Genomic DNA, 20,263 nt, shown 5'->3' with positions numbered 1-20,263 from the left:
GAAGGCGTTTTTTACCATTTATTGCAGTTATAGCCTTATTAATATGTAAACACCAAAAGGACAGAGATTATTTTTATATTACAAGCTTTGGGTTTAATAGGTATGCAAGAAACATTTGCTGAACTGGATAAAGGGATAATAGCTTTTAAAGTCTCTTTGAATCAAAGATAATAGACACCTTTTTCTAAATAGCATTATTATTAGTTATAAGTCTAAAAATATTAATTTTAAAGATAGTCTTTATTTTGGTTTTTTTGTAAGGGAAAGAAAAAGGGAGTGAGCTGATGGAAGAAACAGAAATGGCAGTACCTGTAGAGATAAATTAACCCACAATTATAAATTGTGTATCTACACTCACTAATATCAGTTCTTTTGTTCAAAGTATTTATGCATTTCTGGGTTAATAATGTAGGTCATAGTACATTGTTCATTAATTAAAATAAAGTAATTCATGTTGGGCTTCCAAGCACACTACTGTTCAGCACTGTTATTCCTGATGTTGTCTGAAAAAAATGTTTTGTGCTCTCTTTAGATGATTAGAACTTTATTATATTGAGATGGTTTTTAATGGACCGTTTCTGATTCTGATTTACTTTGTAGCTATGGCCATGCTCTCTTACCTGGTGAAGGTGCAGCTATGGCCGAATATGTAAAAGCTGGAAAACGTATCCCACGAAGAGGTGAAATTGGCTTGACAAGTGAAGAAATTGCATCATTTGAATGCTCGGGTTATGTAATGAGTGGTAGCAGGTATGTTCTTGGCATTGAGTTCGGTTTCCATGATTAGTTCTTTTCCTTCTACCAGAATAATATTTTGGTGATTGATTTTAATTATGTGACTTGTCCTAATGGAAATTGGAGTATAAATACTGGTTTGATATTGGCTTTATTGGTATAAACATACTTAGCTAACATTCCAAATTTATATAAAACTTAGCCTCAAACTCAACTATAACCCTAACTTTAAAGAATCACTATTTCCTGTGTCCTTTCCTAGTTCATTTTTTTAAAACTTTTAAAAAATATTTTTAGTTGTAGATGTACACAATACCTTTATTTCATTTATTTATTTTTACGTGGTGCTGAGGATCAAACCCAGTGCCTCACATGTGCCAGGTAAGAGCTCTGCCACTGAGCTACAGCCCCAGCCCCCTAGTTCATTTTTGGATACAGATATTTTATCCACTGGATAATAGTTAGGTTTAGCTATCTATCGTAGTTCCACAAGGAATGTGGCATTTTGGTAGTTAGAAAAATATTTACATAAGAAATGTTTCTTGGTTTATGAACTTGCCTCCAACTGTCAGTGTACCCAGTTTTCTGGTAATTAATAGCAGAGAAGGCTTTGGAAAGATGTCAGGTTCAGCATGGTGAAATGAATATAAAATGGGGGAAGAGAAAGCAAAGTACCAGGAAGAACAAGGAGAGTAAGGTAATAGGGCAGTGGTACTAAAATCAAATTGAAATTTGGATTCTTTAAAGCTTTATTAACTTATTTAAAAAGTAGATAACTATTTTGAAATGACACTGGAAGCAAATATTTGCAGAACCCCTGAAGCACCTCCAGAATCTTGGAATTCTGAGGACCTACATGTGAAACATCATTTTAGAGACCTAGCACCATAAGACAAGGAAAAAGAAACCAGAGGTATAAGGATTGGAAAGAATGTTATAGCCCAGTCATTTTTTGTGAATGATATGTTTACATAAAAAGTTCCAAAGAATCTTCAGATGAATTATAAGTAATAGGAGGGTTTAACAAATTGTTGTATATAAGGTTACTACACACAAGTTACATTTCTATATACCACCAAAAAGGAACTACAAAAAAATTAATAAAATTAAAAATGAAACAACTTTTGTAATAGTGTCAGAGAATACAAAAGATTGGGGAATAAATCTTAACAAAAGATGTCCAAAACCTCTACAGGGAAAACATTGTTTTTTTTTTTTTTTTTGCGGTGCTGGGGATTGAACCCAGGGCCTTGTGCTTGCAAGGCAAGCACTCTACCAACTGAGCTATATCCCCAGCCCGGGAAAACATTGTTAAGAGACATTAAATAAGACCTAAATGGTGGTAAGATGCCATGTTCATAGATAGGAGGAAATATTTGAAAGTTGTCCGTTCTTACCAAATTGATCTATAGATTTGATAAAATTCCAATCAAAACAGTTTTTCATGAAACTTAGCAAACTGGTTCTAAAATATATTTGTTAAACGAGAAGGCCAAGAATAGCTAAGTCATTTCTGAAGAAGAGTAGGGAAGGTTAGATTTTCTCTACCAGAGATGAGAACATAGGAAACTTATAGCACTTTAGAAAGCATAGAAGAACAACTGAATTGTTCAGTGGAATAAAATACAGAGCCCAAGGACAACCGTATGTGCATGGAACTTTTTTGTATGAAAGATAATGGCATGTCAGATCAGTGGGAAAGAGGGAACTATTTAGTAAATGGAAAAAGAAAAAAATGCTTATACATATGGAAAAAGATGAAAGACCGACCCTAAATCACCATATATAAAAGGCAGGACCATTAGATTAAGGACTTGAAGAGCAGATATCTTCTGGACCTTGGGATGAAGAAGTGTTTTTTTAAAAAAATAAAAAGTCCACTAACCATAATACATATTGATAAGTTTGCCTAGGTTAAAAATAAGAATTTGTATTTATGAAAAGATGCATTAAAATAAGTAAAAAGACATGTTTCAAACTGGAATGTGATCTTGGAATACAAACAACTGATAGTATTGAGACTATTTAAAGAACACCTGTAAACAACCCAAAAGAAAAATGGGAAAATGACACAAACAGGCATTGTCAGAAGAAGTAATACATATGCCTGATATACACATAAAAAGATATTCTTATCATTGGGAATAGAAATTGAGAACTTAGTAAAATACCATTTTCCACCCATTTGATGGACAAAAGTTCAAAGTTCTAACAATACTATTTTAAAGAATTTGGATCTGTAGGATCTCTTAAATACTGCTAGTGGAACTGGGTACAATGATGCATGCCTCTAATCCCAGCAGCTTGGGAGACTGAGGCAGGAGGATCACGAATTCAAAGCCAGCCTCAGCAACTTAGCAGGACCCTGTCTCAAAATTAAAAAAAAAAAAAAAAAAAAAAAAAAAAAAAAATATATATATATATATATATATGTAAAGGTGAGGGATGTGGTTCAGTAGTTAAGTGCCCCCGGGTTCCACCCCTGGTACAAAAAAAAAAAAAAACATTTACTGTTATTAAGAAAAGATTAACAAGGATATTCTGTGAGAAGAATTACTGAGAAATTAAGCCAAAAATAAAATTATCTCCAGGCATCGCCGGATGGAGGCTGTGCGACTGCGGAAAGAGAACCAGATCTACAGTGCTGATGAGAAGAGAGCCCTTGCATCCTTTAACCAAGAAGAGAGACGAAAGAGAGAGAACAAGATTCTGGCCAGTTTTCGAGAGATGGTATACAGAAAGACCAAAGGAAAGGATGACAAATAAGGATTTTCTGATTGTTCAGCAGACATTTTTAATAACAAAAAAGAAAACCTGGGTTCCACACATATACATAAAAAGATTATTATGCTCTGAAAAAGCTTTACAGTGCTATGGTGCCTTCTATTTAACTCTTTCAGTCCCTCAATAAAAAGCTGCTGTATTAATATATCTTTAGTAAGTTCTTTTGGATTGACTACAACTTTCTGGTTTAAAAATCCAAAATATGAATGAACTCCTACTGTATTAGGGGAGGTGGCATGGAGAGAAGTGTCAGTGAGATGAGAAATCTTAATCACATTGCCATGGTTCGGTGCTACTATTGCTCTACATGATGCTCTCCCCAACTCCACTGTCCTTGTGGGAAATGATCATTCCTCTGTGTTGAATGTGTTATAAATGGACTTGATAGAAGCTATATAGGAGGCTGTTTTTTAACAAAATGCAGGCTTTGCTTAAAGCAAATCTGGAATTTGAAAACTGACTTGTATAATACAGTATACAGTCAGCCCAGGAAATAATGTAATTTTGGTTTAAGTCCCTACCTCCACTCTAAAACCAACAAACCAAAATGCATACTAACCCACTGATTTGTTTAATTGAAAATGTGAACATTAGGTGTTTTTAATTCCTAATAAGTTACTTAAAAATAGTTATTTCAGGGGCTGGGGGTGTAGCTCAGTGGTAGAGCAGCAGGTGCTTGGCATGTGCAAGGCCCTGAATATGAACTTCAGCACTGCAAGAAACAAAAAGTTCTTTCAAATATAAAGTCTTGGGAAATTTATTGCTGTGCCAATATAAATACAGTATTTCTATCTAAGTTGTAATTTTAATGATAAGATAACATCTAAAAAGAGTGAGTGTCAACTATGATCAAGAGTACTGATGGGAAAAATATAATGAATTAGTATTTTAACTTAGTTGTTTCATACAGATATAGCCAAAATGATATTAAACTTTTTTAACCTTGTCCTTTATGTAATAGGCAGATTTCATTTTAAGCATTATTAAATCTTTCAGTTTGTTTTTATATCTACCATTCAGTTTAATCCTTAACTTTGTATAAAAGCCTCTCATTTTATCACTTCTTTTTGAAAAGTGAAAATTGTAGGACTATGTGATCATAACCTTTTTCCTTCCCTTATTTTGTTCAATTTTAGTTAGGTCACAAGTGTAAAAGGGGAGAGGGCAGTGGAAATTTTGACTGTTATTGTTAAGGTTGGAAATTGTTTGGTCTATGTTATTATATACATAGGATAAATTTAGATTACTGGGTGATGGAGAAATCTTGACTGTGTTACTTTTAAATGCCCTCTCTCCTTATAATAGTTTAAAATGGTTTTTCTTTAGGGAATTTTTAAGTAAAGCAGTTGTATTTCATAGTGTAGAACACAGGTTTTTCTGTATGTTCTAGGAAAATGTCTACTTTTAACCCATAACTACTGAACTAAATAACTGTCAGCGTGTAACAACATTCATGACCCCTGAACTTGAAGGGATTTGCATTTATCCATATCGCTGAGCCTAATAAATCTGTAGTTTCCTAAAGTTAAAAGGAAACTAGAGCTGGGCATGGTGGCACATGCCTGTAATCCCAGCAACTGTGGAGACGGAGGCAGGAGGATCACAAGTTCAAGGTCAGCCTCAGCAATTTAGCAAGACCCTTTCTCAAAATAAAAAATAAAAAGGACTGGGTAGCTCAGTAGGAAAGCAACCCTGTGTCCAGTCCCAGTATTACAAAAGAAAAAAAAATCTAAGTCCCAAACTCATCTTAATCCATCTACTTCTTTATATAATAAAACCTAAAGTTTATAATTTCCCCTTAAAACTTTTATTCTCTAAGGACATTATTTTTTGTTACTGGTTCCTAGAAACTCAGTATATTTGTTTATTTTTAGGAGGCAAGACAGTTTTAATTGTAGCAATTTTGTGATATATGAATATTATGAATTTTTTTTTGGGGTGCTGGGGATCAAACCCAGGGCCTTGTGCTTACAAGGCAAGCACTCTACCATCTGAGCTATCTCCCCAGTCCCCATGAATTTTTATTTGATTCTTCTGTGTCCTCCAGAGAGCAGATGTTCAACAACTGTTTGTTGAATTAATGAAAGAAAAGATATTTATTTCAGAACCTTACCATTCCTTTCATCAGGGTTTGTTGAGGAAAGATCTGCCAAAGAATAGTTTCAGTAGCATATTCTTTGGGGAAGAAAAGGGAAGAATAAAAGGGCTAAAAGTATTTCATTGTCAGCTTATTATAGTTAATGCTTCAAACTGTTTTTAGTCACTTGAGCCATAAGTCAAAGAGTAAAGCTAGTGTATTTTAAGTGTGTATATATATATATTTTGTTCTTGGAGAAGACTTATCTAGTTTCTCACCTCATACCTATTGCTCTGATAGGATTATCCTTCCTTTTTAATTTATTGTACAGATATGATAGTAAGAATGAAGGAAGAAAAATTACAGTTCTACCACTTCAATTCTCATTTGTATTCTGTGTTTCCAGTGTTCGTATTTGTAAATATGTATTCTAATGTACTTGTAAGTAGTCACTCAGAGTATAATGTAATTTTGTCTTTGATGTTTTAAAATTTCTCAAACAGACAAGGTAGCCCCACAGGAAAAAGAAACAAGTGATGATCTGGTGTGACGATAGGAAGAACAGAAATAAGTGAGGGTAGTCACTGAATCTGTCCCTGTGTCTTTTTCCCCACCCCATCCTCAAGCCACCCAGCTGCCATCACAAGTGAAATGGTATGTTGAGGAAGACATCATGCCAGATGGCAGAGTTTCAAAATGTATTGTATAGCAGTGAGATTTAACTCACTGTAAATGAATGGGCCTGTGAGGAAGGGAACCCTTCATACTGGTTATACGGTAAGCTGTCAAACTTTTGCCATATTTTTTTGGTCCCCTAATTGTGCTCATAAAAGGTATGTCTGGGCTGGAGGCTTAAGTGCAGAGGGGAAACAATAAACCAAGTATTAATCTTAGTTTGATCTGAGAGGTGAATTTTAGCACCTCCGAATTCGGCTCTGTACTTGCAAGAATCTAAAGGATGCACAGAGAGATAGTAAAATCTTTTAGAAAACAGAAAACATACTGGTTACTCTGCTAATGTGATGGAAGTTGAATGGAAAATGAATGCAAAAAAATTACAGCTGGATTGTGTGCCACAAGTTTATTATTCAATAAATATTCTGTGGTTCGATGTGCTGTGTTGTATTTTAATATATTTGGATTAGAAAAACAATCCTAAAACATTCTGTAAGAATCAGACAATTGAATTAGAAGGTGATTGACTCCATTAAAATATTTTTGGCCTCAATAATGTCCCTCGGCCATTTTTCTCGAAAGCGAGCCATTCCTGGTCTACAGAGGAAGAAAAACAAACACCACAAGTTTTTAAAATTAAAAAAAACATTGAACCAGGGATTCCCTCTTTACTGTTATATTCCTAGTGAGCAAGAAGCTACTTTTTTGGCAGGGAGAGAGCAATGAGAGAGGGTGGCCAGGGTTCTCTCTATTTACTATTGTGGGGCCCAGTCAACAAAAGGATTAATGAACTTACATGTAAAGATGTTTAAGAGAGCTACCATACAGATAAAGGGAATTGTTAATACATGAGTTAATTCCATGTAATTTTGAAATTTCTTATAGAAACAATAGACATGATCTACTTTTCACCCACCCTATTCCAGCAAATAATCCTCAAGTTTCTAATTACTAAAAAAACTGACACTAAGAAAAAAATGTTCTAGACCAATGGCAGTATTCTAGTTTCAGTCCATTCTAAGGGTAGATCCAAAGAAGATAAATGACTATTACATGAATTATCTGGCTATGGGCCTGCTGGATTCCTAGGGTATAATGTCCTTTCCCCCACCCTTTTAAAATAAGTCTCCAAATATTCATTACCTTAGAACTAATGAATGGCCCTCAAAGATATAAGAGACATCAATGGGTGTATCCTAAGAGAAAGAAGGACAACTGTCAGCCTAGACCAAACATACCAACTCTTAATTCCCTCCCTACACTTCTCTGGATATGTACTCTTGAATTTCCAGGATTCATCTTCCTAAATTGGGAGCCTATAAGTGGTAGTTCTTTGTCACTTCAAACCTATCTGAAAAAGATCTTCTTGGCAACAAGTATCTTAAGAATTGCCACAAAATTGGAGACAGGTTGTCAGAGGATTGTGTGTTCATTAATAGGAGCCTGAGGAGTTCATTTACCTTCTATACATGCTTCAGTTTACTCATCTGACAATTTCTGCCTCTGAAGAATTACATCAAAGGAAATAATATAAATGAACAAGGTTTGAAAACATAAAATATAAGTTATAATGTCTTAATGTTCCCCTCCCACTCTCACCTCCAAAATGATGCTTGGAATATTGAGCAAGAGCCTTCTTCCCAAGACCTGTCTATATATTGTCTCCAGCATGGTCTTGATCACCTCCACTAGCCTTACTTCACAATCTCTGACCTTGACAGTCAACAAGACAACTGATGGAGGGATATATGACCAGAAGTGAACTCTCCATCTATTGTACCTGTTTAGATTACTCCAACTTCCAAATTCTGAATAGATACATGTGTTCGGAGATAGAATGAATAGGGGACATAGTTGGCGCACTGACGATATGATCCATATATAAAGCCTTAAAGTCAGATCAGAGCTCAAACAACTTTGGAGAAAGGGTGGGAAAGCAAAGGAAAAATGACATTTTTCGTGTCTGTTATGTTCCAGGCATTATGCTTGGTAACAGCTCTACTCTTCTGAGGCCTTTTCCCCTATGATCATGGATGTTATTTTCACACCAATTCTCAAGTCAACGTATTTTTTATTTATGGTCTACCTAGTGGCTACAAGAAGTCATTCCTTCCAGGTTTTTTACCAGGCCTTGTTTTTCAGCAAGATAAAGATCCCTGTCTTTGTGGAACTTACATTCTGGTGGAACAGACAAGAACAAAATAATTGATGATACAGAATATTTGAGGTAATAAAGTGTTATGAAGAAAAAGCATGGGGGAATGGGATAGAAAGTGAGGAGAGTAGGTGATTGGGTAGACAATGCATGCACCTGGGGGGGAGTGTTCTAGTCAAATGGCACAGCAAGTGCCGAGGCCCTGAGGCAGGACTATACCTGGTTTATTGGAGAAGTAGCAAGATCAGCGTGACAGCACAGAGTAAGTTAGGTGAAGGGGTAATAGGAAAGCAGATAAAACATGGGACCAGATCACACGAGGCCTTATAGCCACTTGATACGCAAATGTGTCTCTGACCTGCAGCATCAGCATTGCCTGGAGACTTGTTAGTCACACAGAATCCCAAGTCCTGCCCCAGACCTGCTGAACCAGAATCCCCATATTACCAAGTAATATTAAATATTAAATATCTTAAAGTTGAAAAAGCACTTTTGGAAAGTTTTAAACAGAGGAGTGACAGAAATTCATTTTACAAGGTTCACTGACTGGTTGCTATATAGAAAAGAGACATAATGAGAGCAAGGGCAGAAGCAGAGAGACTGGTTTGGAGGCTGTTGAAATCATCTTGGTGCAAGAGGATGGTGTCTTGAAATGGACTGGTATGAAATTGTGGGGCATTGGGTATATTTTTGAAGGTAGAGCCAGCTGGGTTTCTTAATGGATTGAATGAGGGGTGTGAGAGAAAAGAAAGAATCAAGGATGATACCAAGAATTTGGCTATCAGCTGAGACAGGGAAGACTGCATGTAGCTCAGATTTGAAAGGGAAAATTGAAAGTTTAATTTTAGACACAATAAGTGAAATGTTTATTACACCTCCAAGTGGGAGAGCTCTGAACTTAAGGCGTAAATTTGGGAACCATAAGCACTCAGTGACATTTCAAGACTGAACGAGATAACTATGGAAGCAAGTATAGAAAAGGGATCCCAGGCTTGAGTTTTGGAACACTGTCACATGCAGAAATTGGTATGAGGCAGAGATAGAAATGGAGACCAATGTAGAATGGATCATCAGTGAGGCAGGATAAAAACCAGATGAGTGTATTCTTCTAGAAGCCAAGTGGGAACTTTCATGGAGGAGGGAGTAATCAGAGAGGGCAAGTGCTGCAGATGGGCCGAGGAAGATGAGGACAGAAATGTGATAACTAAATTTTGCAAAGAGGGCGTCATTGATAAACTTGACTAGAGAAGTCTCCATTCTCCTTGAAGCTTCACTGAAGGGAACAGAGCACAAAAGAGCTTACCGGAGGTTTGGTTTTGGTGATCTTGATGGTGAAGTAGGCAGCCGCACTGACTCGTGGTATGGGTACCTGAGCTGTTGGGATGCTCCAGCGCACACAGTAGATATAGCGAATGCTGTGGTTTAACTCTTCCTTCTTTATAAATTCTGTGTAGTGCACCCAGCGGCTTTGGTACTCCCAAGTCTATTTCATAGAAAAAAGAAAAAGCTCATAGAGAAAGAAAGACAAACTTCTACTCAAGTGCTTTTGATAAAAGCAGTGCATAACAGTCAGGGTTACAGCCCTGTTCTGAAGTCCTGACCTTTTTTACTGGGTGTCAAACTAGAGTCAACTCCTAGTTATCTCCACAGTGGAGGAGAGAAAAAGGTGAAGCTGAAGTGAAACAAAAAAATGCAAATATCACTTGAGATTGGGCTTTGGACTGGAGGGGCACACCCTCCCAAGTGTACATATACATAAACACCAGACACAGGCTGCTCCACACCCTTACTTGGGTATGTACGTAGAATTGTGGTTAATTGGAAAATAATTATAGTGATTTAAACGTGTTCTGCTCACCCCATCCCAGGAGACCTACAGGTGTGACTAGAAAGGAATGAGGCTGGTTTCAATCATTTGTGAAAATTGAACCCTTAATCACAGTCAGAAGTGGTTTATAAAATAAGAGCAGAAGAAGAAGTCATGCAATAGGATAATCCACATCCCTCAGAAAGGGATGATGCTTTTTGCACCATAGGAAAAACTTCTCCCTTCCAAAGCACTAGTGAAATCAATAAAGAGAAGATCTTAGAATATCTGCTTTGTCTGGACCTGTTCTTGGAGTTGAGATGAGAATGCACAACTAAGGTTAACTGTATTATCAAAAGTCTCGGCATTTGTTCAGTCTTTCAGTCCTTCCTTAATTAATATGTGTTTTGTTTACCTTTAGTCTTGTCTATTCTACCTCAAATATGTCCTACATCTATTGACTCTTCTCCAGTCCCTCTGCCAGTCTTCCACTTCAGCTCTCATTGTTGTTCACCCAGGTCCAGGCAACAAGCTCCTAGCTAGACTCCATTGCCCTCAACCTCACTTCTCCAGACAACCACCTACACTGAAGCCAGAATTAATTGCCTTAAGCACAGCTTCGATTGTATCAGCTCAGCTCCAAAACCTGCATTAGCTCCCCATTGCTTGCCAAAGAAAGTGAAAATGTTTCACCATTTCATCTAAGATTTCCCACAGTCTGGATCTAATGATATGACTTTCTATACTCATGTCACACATTTCCTGACAAAAGCTCATATTCTCTATCAAACTAGAACTAATCACTATTCCCCCATATTTTATATATATGTGTGTATATATGTATATATACATATATATGTGTATATATATATATGGTCCCCCACTAGGTTGCCTGGGCTGGCCTTGAACTCAGGAACTCAAGCAATCCTCCGCCTTGGCCTCCAGACTAGCTGGGACTGCAAGTATGCCACCACATCCAGTTTGCACTGTGCTTTTGACCAGGCCATTAGCACTTCTTGGGAAGCCTTTCCTTCTCATGTTAACTTGGGACAGCACTTTGTTCTAACACTGCCACCTCCAAATCTTCCTTGATCCCTCTTTTGTTCTGATGTGATTCTACACCATTTGCCTCTGAACACTCATAGGATCTGTTTTCTGCCTCTCTTATTGCACTTGACAGTCCCCTCTGTACTCCAGTGATGAGGAGTAGTGTTCACTGTAGTATCCATATTAAAACATTCCTGGCAGGACCAAATTATATAATGGGCATAGAACCTTGGACCCACAATACATTGAAAGCCCACAAAACTTTTTTCTTTTAAAAGCAGAAGAGCTGGGAACAGTGGTGATGCCTGTAATCCCAGCAACTTGGGAGGCTGAAGCAGGAAGATCACAAGTTCAAGACCAACCTCAGCAACTTAGCTAGACCCTAAGCAACTTAAACCTTGTCTCAAAATTTTAAAAAAGGGTTGAGGATATGGCTTAATGGTTAAGTACCCCAGATTCAATCCCCAGTACCCCCCAAAAAATAAATCAATAAAATTAGAAGAAAAAAATGTACTCTTAAGGCCAATGTCACCTTTATAACGATGTTGTCTTAAAGTAAAGTTTAAAGGAGGAAGGATCCCACAAAAGGAAGAGTGCAGCCAGGACTGGAGGATGAGGCAGGAGGATTGCTTGAGTCTAGGAGTTCAAGGCCAGCCTGGGCAATGTGGTGGGATGCCATTTAAAAAAACTATAGTGTACATAGCGGGGAATAGTGTATAGAAATCATAATGAAGCCCTGATTCTTTGCACAGGTCCTGAATATAATAGATAGTCCAAAATTCAGGCTGGGGATGTAGCTCAGTGGTAGAGTATTTGCCTAGCATGCAGGAAGCCCTGTTCATCCCCAGTACCATGAAAAAAAAGGAAAAAAAACTTCAACTGAATTTCCTTGGGCTACTGAGGTACAGGAAGCTTCTGAATCAAAGAACAGTCTTAATTAAAATGAAAGTTCACAGAAAGCAGGAGGCAGGATGTCTAACAATCCCAGTGATGTGGGAAGGGAGTGTGGGGGAGGAGATGGCAAAAAGATTTCAGGCCCTCTTTTGTAAAAAGTAAGCTGGTCTGCTTCAGTAGGCCAGAGAGACCATGGGAATCTAGATTCCTTGAGATCAGAAACTGTCTTCTTCCATAAATCATCCCCCTCCCCCGACTTTTTTTTTTTTGGGGGGTACCAGGGATTGAACCCAGGTGCACTTAACCACTGAGCCACATCCCAGCCCTTTTTTGTATTTTATTTAAATACAGGGTCTCACTGAGTTGCTTAGGGCCTCAGCCTCCTGATATATTATGCCTTTTAATGAAGAAGCCCAACAGTCAACACCTTGTAGCCCAATGAAGCATACCTTCTTTTCCCTTACTTAATATATGTTTTCAGCTCTAAAATTTAATCTTTCACATGATCACAGACTTCACAGCACTGGAATGGTCCCTAGAGATAATCTAACAAAACCCCTCACTTTGCAGATGAGAATTCTGTGACCTTGAGTAAAGACATTCTAATGATTGGTACCCAGGGATCAGAGCAACCAAGCTCAATGTTTTTTCCATCCCACCAGATGCTTCAATTTTAAGAGTTCTTTCTCTCAGCTTGGCTCTTTGTGTATTTTTTCCCTTTTTTGAACTAAGGCAGCCTTAGATGGACATTAAATTCAACTATTCCCATTAGGTCCGTCTCTTCCCATTTTTATCATTGTGCAGGCCCCTGATTTTTATGTACCTCCAGTGAATGTGTGTGTCATCCTCATGTTTTGTAATCTTACATAATACCACTTCATATACTTGCTTCCAGGAAACAGTATGTCACTGTGCCACTCTACCATGGATAACTTACTTAGTCATTAACGTAGTATTGGACCCTCAAAATCAATAGGCACCTGGAAGTACATGCACAAAACTGTTATCTATGGTAAGTGACTTTTGGGAAAATAGAACTGTGCATACTGGCAGTGGAGGGGGAGCTTTCATTTTCTACTTTGTATCTTTTTGTTCACTGGATTTTTAAAATAATATCTTATTTTTATTATAAAAATAACTGTACTAGATGATGGGAATTTTCTACTTTTTTTCTTATAAAAAGCCCATTTGAAGGGGCTGAGGATATAGCTCAGTTGGTAGAGTGCTTGCCTTGCAAGCACAAGGCCCTGGGTTCAATCCCCAGCACTGCAAAAAAAAAAAAAAAAAAAGAACCCCACTTGTAAAGCTGGGTGTGGTAGCACATGCCTATAATCCCAGCTACTTGGGATTCTGAGTCAGGTGAATCACAAATTTAAGACCAGCCTGAGCAATGTAGATCCTGTCTCAAAACACATACACACACACACACACACTTGTATATTCTTGTTGCCAGATTGTGTTTCTGAACAGAATTAACTAATCATTGTACCCACTGGCAATATATACCTATTCCAGCCCCACAAATGCACAAGCCTTCTGATACCAGGTCTAATCATTCTTATTCACATTGCAATATCTTGAAATCTTTTGAATTTGCATTTTAAGGATTTTCATTGATAATAAAACTATTATTTTATCATCAAAAAATAATTTTCTTATTATGGTAGAATCTATGAGATGGGGGCTGTGGGTGTAGTTTAGTGGTAGTACACTTACATAGCGTGTACAAGGCCCTGGGTTTGATCCCCGCCACCACAAAAATAAACAAGCAAACAACAAAAGAATATGTCAGAAAACCAGGAAATGAGATGGCACAGGCCCATAACCCCAGTGTCTCAGGAGGCTGAGGCAGGAGGAGTACAAGTTTGAGGTCAGCTTCAGTAATTTAGCAAGAATCCTGTCTCAAAATAAAAATGGAAAGGACTGTGGATACCTCACATTTTCCTCATTTGTGAAATGGTACATTGATGTACCTATGTACAGGTTTGTTGTGAGAACTAAAAGAGATAACACATGGTGAAGTGCTTCAAGTGCTTGGCACATAGCAATGCTCAGCAAATGATCATCACCTAATTGACCATCCCCTGTTGTGTGGTAGACTCTCAGAAACTGACGATAAGTTTAAGAAAATTCTCCATCAGAAAATGCCTTGCACTTGGTAAATGGATGGAACTGGAGACTGTTATGCTAAGTGAGATAAGCCAATCCCAAAAAACCAGAGACCCAATGTTCTCTCTGATATGCAGATGCTGACTCACGGTAGGTTGGGGGGGGAGTTGGGGAAGGGAGGGGGGACTGGAATGGGAAAGATGGTAGAATGAATCAGAAATAACTTTCCTACGTTCATATATGAGAAAATGACCAGTGTGACTCCACATCATGTACAACCACAAGAATGGGAAGTTATACTCCATGTTTGTATGATATGTCAAAATACACTCTACTATCATGTATAACTAAAAAGAACAAATGTTTTAAAATTTTTTTTAAAAAGAAATGCCTGGCATTTCCAGATGATATGGTACATGCCTGTAATCCCAGTGACTTGGGAGGCTAACGCAAAAGGATTCCAAGTTCAAAGCCAGCCTCAGCAACTTAATGACACCCTAAGGAACTTAGCAAGACCCTGTCTTGAAATAAAAAATAAAAAGGGTGGGGGAGTGGCTCAGTGGTTAAGCACCCTTGGGTTCAATCCCCAGTACACACACACAAAAAAAAAAAGAAGAAGAAGAAGAAAAAGAAATACCTGTCACCTAGATAGTAGACCTCACTTCTCAGGCTCACTGCATTAGCGGGGCTGGGAACAGGGTTATTTTATGTCATTAGTTACATGGAGCTTTTAGCTTTTTAGTTATCTCCTTTCTAATTGTCTCTAGCCTCACAACATCCCTCAAAGTAGATGAGACAAATGTTTTGGCCCCTGACTTTTCATCTATGCAGAAATAGTGGTAATGAGATAATAAATCCACTCATATATTCAACACAGATTTATTGAGCACCCACTGTGTAGCTGATGTTGGTACACAATGATCTGAACCTTTATCTCAGCCATATGATCTGGTGATGGAAGAAAGGCGGTAGGATAAATGAATAGACTCTAAGTAGAGATGGGTGCCGAGGGAGGAATGAATCAGAGAAAGGGAAAAGATTGCAATTCTCAGTGAAGTGGCCAGGAAAGGCTTCAGTGAACAGATGGCATTTTTGTGGGGGAGGGGGGTGTTAATATTTTATATTTCTTTTTTTTAAACAGCTGGCATTTTAACAAAGATCTAAAGACAGGTAAAGCAGTGAGCCATGGAAATATATCTAGAGAGTTCCAGGCAGAGCAGACAGCAAATGCAAAGACCTCAGGGTGGGAACCTACCTGGAAATGGAGAAACAGCAAGGAGGCAGGTGTGACTGAAGTGGGGAAGGTGAAAAGGGAGAAGGTAGTTGCCAGTGGAGTCAGAGTCATAAGTGGTGGGAAAGGAGAGGGGGTTCAGATAACTTTTCACCTTGTAGACCATCATCAGGACTCACCTTGCCTCTTTTTATAATTTTATTTTATTTTTTAATGTGATGCTGAGGATGGAACCCAGTGCCTCACACGTGCTAGGCAAGCGCTCTACTACTGAGCCACACCAGACCTCACTTTGCCTTTGAACCAGAATGGCCAGTGTGGTTTCCAAAAGAAAGTTCAACTGCTTTCTCTGTCCCACTCCAGTTTGATTTAGGAGACCTGACTGCAGCAGACAGGGGTCTTTACCCAACCTCAAATGGAGACATGCTGCAGAGCAGGAAGGCCCAGAGTAACTAATACTTCACCCCATTCCTCTTCACCATGCTCTAGATACCCCTCATGATGAGAACAGCAAGGGGTGCTACTGGAGCACAGAGGAAGGGGATGGAGCCAGAAATTCCTGCCCTTTCCTTGGTACCACTTCACCCGAGTCTCCCTAGGGCCTAGGAAACTGCTCCAATCTAATGGGCTGAGGAACGACACAGCTGGAAACTTGTCCTGGGAGTAAGTGAGTTCACCTCCATCAATTTCAAATGGTTTCTCCACTGTGGAAGTACAATAAGAGAAAATTTCAAACCATTTTTCTTTATGTACCTGCCAGATAAGCAAAGCAACCCAAGGTCTTCTCCCCCGATCTGCCAGGAAAAGACATACAAAGGGATCAGAGCTGGACACAAGTGGGGAGAGGGAACTGATGGGCATGTACGTCTTACCATCTGGGCAATACATTCCAAAGCTATTTCAAAAAGACACTTGATCCTGGGGATGTGGATGTAGCTCAGTGGTGGAATGTGTGTTTGCATGAGTGAAGCCCTGTGTAGGATCCCCAGCTCCACACATAGAAAAACACACTTGATCTACTCACATTCACTCTGTTAGTATGAGCATAGTAAAGTGGGGGACCACTAAGACCCCACTGAATGCAACAGCAGGAACAATCTGCTTAATGGAAAATACTAGTTTGGTTTTTATCCCCCCTAAGGTAATGTCAGGTTAGGATGATACAAACACAGGGCAATATGATTGAATATGATTGGGCTTTTCACCTTCAAAAACTAACCCACCTGGACTTTGGAACTCAGGTGGAGACAATGCTTACTTAATCTAGTCACCTTTGATGTCATTACCTAGTTTCTGGACCGCAGACTTTTGATCAAACAAGAGCCTTTTATTGTTCCTCACCATCATGAACCAAACTGGAAAGGTTAACTAACTTACCGAAATAAACTTCTCAATTTGTTTACGACCTTTTTCCACTGTGAATTCACCATGAGTGATCCACTTGATGTTTTTGATGGGGTTTCTAGCTTCTGCAAACAAGACATGAATTTGTTAGTTGCCTGGTAGTGTGGTAGTACATGAGACAATTCTTTAGGCAACCAAACAGGATTATTGCCTTCCACAAACTGAGCAGCAACAGCGACGACATCCTCAACTAGAGTCAGAGCTACTTCAGTCACACTCCTGTTGTCTTGTGTATCCTCCATCTTCGTTGTTGTAGAAGTCATTGTTGTCATCGTGCTCATTTCGGTTTTAGGACCCTTATCCAGAAACATTACCTTCCGACTTTTGTGTATATCATCTGCATCCATTTTCTTTTACCTGGATAAAGAAACTCAGGAAGTTACTCTCTGCGTGTGTGTGCACTTGCATGAGAATGCGCTCAAGTAAGTACAGACTATCTCTTAAAGAATCACAACACAGATAATAGCTGTTGCCCCTAGGGAGAAGATTGGGGGTTAGGGGTAGGAATGAGACCTCACTCTTGACTTTGTGCCTGGTTCTAATTTTCCTGAAAACTAAGGATTTCCATATTCTTAAAGCCATGAAGATAGTACATCAAAAAATAGTACAGCTGGGGGAGGTGGCACACACCTGTAATCCCAGCAACTTGGGAGACTGAAGCAGGAGAATTGCAAGTTCGAGGCCAGCCTCAGCAACTTAGTGAGACCCTGTCTCGAAATTTAAAAAACTAAAATGAAAAGGACTGGGAATGTAGCTCAGTGGTAAACTACCCTTGGTTCAATTTTTTAATCCCCAGTACTGAAAAAAAAAAGTAAAATGATTCTTAAGTTCTTTGGAGTTCTAGAAGTCCAAATAATAATTTCTTGGGTCTTTAAAAGAACCTCAATCCCTGCTCTGAGCAACTGTGGACACAGACTCTTTCAAGGTAATGAATTAAGGAGCTGGGGGTATAGCTCAGTGGTAGAGTACTACCTAGCTTGTGCAAGGCCCTGGGTTCCATCCCCAGCACCACACACACAAAAACAGTAGTCAATTAAAAGGCAAGGCGGCAGAAGAGGGGTTGGTGTTTCTGGTTTTTTTCTCTTGGACTTTCCAGGTATATAATTATACCATCTCCAAGCAATTATCACTTTTATTATATCTTTTCCTGAAAAAAATTTTTATGTGTATTAGTTTTGACACAGAAAAAAAGGTTAAATGGAAATGGAGATAATGAGCCACCTTCTTTTGTTTCTGAATTCAGTGGGCATGTTTTCTGGTGTTATACCATTAAGGATGACACTTATATAGGATTTGAAATTTATCACATCAAGGAAAAGTTTGTCTGCTCCTATTCTATAAACATTTTTATCATAAATGATAGCCAAATTTTTCCAAATGCCATCAACATCTATTGAAAACATGAACATTGGAGTTATCAGGGTTATGGACGTTCATCTGTCACAGAGGTAAGCATCTTGGCACATTTTTAGTCTTTTAGATATCTTTTTCCTCAAGTCTTGGATTCTCTTTCTTTCTGTGCCACTGCTTAAGTCTCTTCACTTCTGGAAAATCACTTATTTCCAACACACTTAGAAATTCCTTGCAGGCAACTTCTTGCACTGAAGTTCTGCATGACAGTACATGTCCTTCTCCAAATTGAGCAATTTATTTTTCTATAAATACTAACTTCCAATGTGAGGGTGACTGATGTGCTACATTTCATTTAGCCGTTACCATAGGCCTGTGAGATTGGCCACTGAGTACTTCCCATTTGCCATTCCAGATCCACTCCCCTTTCCCATCTCTCCCTGCTCGCTGTCCTGAAAAGCTGACACATGAAAGGCCTCTCTATTGCCCACTGGCTTCCAGAAAGGTCCACACAAGATCAAGCTGAGGGAAGGAGGGTGAGGTGGAAGTTATATATCCCCTGATGGCTCTCCCACTACAGGGTCACCTGTGGCTAACTTCCTGGAGAAGGCTCCAGCTTCACTTAGGACCAGTGTTTCACACAACCTCTTGGTTTGGTAAGAGTAATCATTCTTTCCCATCAACTCCCACTGTATCCCACTGTTACTAGCCCTGGAGAAACTAAATGTTCCCTTGTTTCCCTGCACTCTGGCCACCTGTGTATACATCCACCTTACCCATTCTAATTTTAGTATGCCAACTGTTTCCTATAGATACCCTGAGACATAAACTGAAGGACTCTTGTTACCATGTGGAAATGAGGAGACCAAACCTATCTGGCTTCATTGCCAGTGCTGTTAACTATACTGCTGTTCTCTCTCCAGAAATCAGAATGGATGGTGGGGCCTTGTTCTCACATTTTCATCTGGTATCCAGAATGTACCCATTCTCCTGTGAGCCTCCTTCATGGGGGGCAAATCCTTGTTGCCTTTCTTGACATCATTGTTGGTCATCAGGGGTGGTGGATACTATACAAGGCAAACTGATTCCCATGGCTATCAACCAATAATTTGAACAGCCTTTAAACATTCCTGTATAATACTGACCAGTGTTCATTTAGACCTTGATATTAGCATGTTAAGCTCATTATTCCCTCCTGCTGCAGTTGGTGGGTAGACACAATCATTTACTGGAGGAAACAGAATCTTTCCAGACTGCCTATTCCAAAACAGGAAGAGACTAAAAGGTGGGTGTTGAGGGGCTCTGAAAGACCTCAACACTGGAGAACTGGCTTACCTTGTTCCTTGGGCCATGCCCATTTGGCCAAAGCAATTTACTATCAATTCTGTAACTAAAGACAAGCACACAAAAGTTTTTCTGTAAATTTTTCAATTGAGTAGGCTTTGGTGAGTTAGTCATAGAGCAGCTTGATCCTTCAGAGAATTGGTCATTTGGTGACTTAGCTTTCAGCAAATTGTCTCTTAAGGGATTGACTAAAAGCCAAATCTGTGATCTCCAACACCGAGCAATGAACCAGGGGCTTTAAACATGGAAGGACAACCTTAAGATCTTCCCCAGGAAGCCATGTGCTCCAACAGAAGGGGGCAATTGGGGAGCAGGACCCAGGAAGAAGCTCAGTTTTTATCCTCACACGTCTGTATATCATTCTTGACCATCCCTCCCACTGGCTTCTTCTAGTTCTTTTCTTTTTCTTTTCTTTCCTAATAAGAGGCAAGGTGAACAGGATGAGTGGGAAGGAATGGGGGTGTGATCAAGTACAGGGTCTAGGTGACGAGTAGGGAGAATCATTGCAAGTCCTTTTCATGGACTCTCCCACCCCTTAAGAAACCCCATACCTGAGTGAGCAGATCTTTGTTTGAAGCAGTAGCAGCAGTAGCTGGAGAAATCTTAGAAGGAATTTCTCAGCAGCTTTTCCCCCAAGATTCAGAGACGGAA

General features: G+C 38.9%; 2 protein-coding genes across 2 annotated transcripts in view; one reads left to right on the top strand and one right to left on the bottom strand.

Annotated features, from left to right (window-relative positions):
* The window catches only part of Nkap (NFKB activating protein), a 16,795-nt gene extending 10,088 nt beyond the window's left edge, over window positions 1–6,707 (top strand). The window contains exons 8-9 of the mRNA XM_047536757.1: window positions 601–750; window positions 3,327–6,707. Coding sequence (XP_047392713.1) covers window positions 601–750; window positions 3,327–3,501 — 325 coding nt within the window. The 3' untranslated portion in view covers window positions 3,502–6,707. The remainder of the gene's footprint in view (window positions 1–600; window positions 751–3,326) is intronic.
* Window positions 6,675–20,263, bottom strand: Akap14 (A-kinase anchoring protein 14). The gene is made up of 6 exons (XM_047536758.1): window positions 20,164–20,263; window positions 17,070–17,275; window positions 16,892–16,983; window positions 9,730–9,909; window positions 7,415–7,467; window positions 6,675–6,868 (listed from the first exon to the last, which is right to left on the bottom strand). Exons 2-6 carry the CDS (start codon window positions 17,263–17,265, stop codon window positions 6,784–6,786), a joined length of 606 nt encoding a protein of 201 aa, XP_047392714.1. The 5' UTR covers window positions 17,266–17,275; window positions 20,164–20,263; the 3' UTR covers window positions 6,675–6,783.

This window comes from Sciurus carolinensis, chromosome X (assembly GCF_902686445.1).
Source record: "Sciurus carolinensis chromosome X, mSciCar1.2, whole genome shotgun sequence".
NCBI classification, from domain to species: Eukaryota; Metazoa; Chordata; class Mammalia; order Rodentia; family Sciuridae; genus Sciurus; species Sciurus carolinensis.
This window is presented reverse-complemented; position numbering and strand designations above follow the sequence as displayed.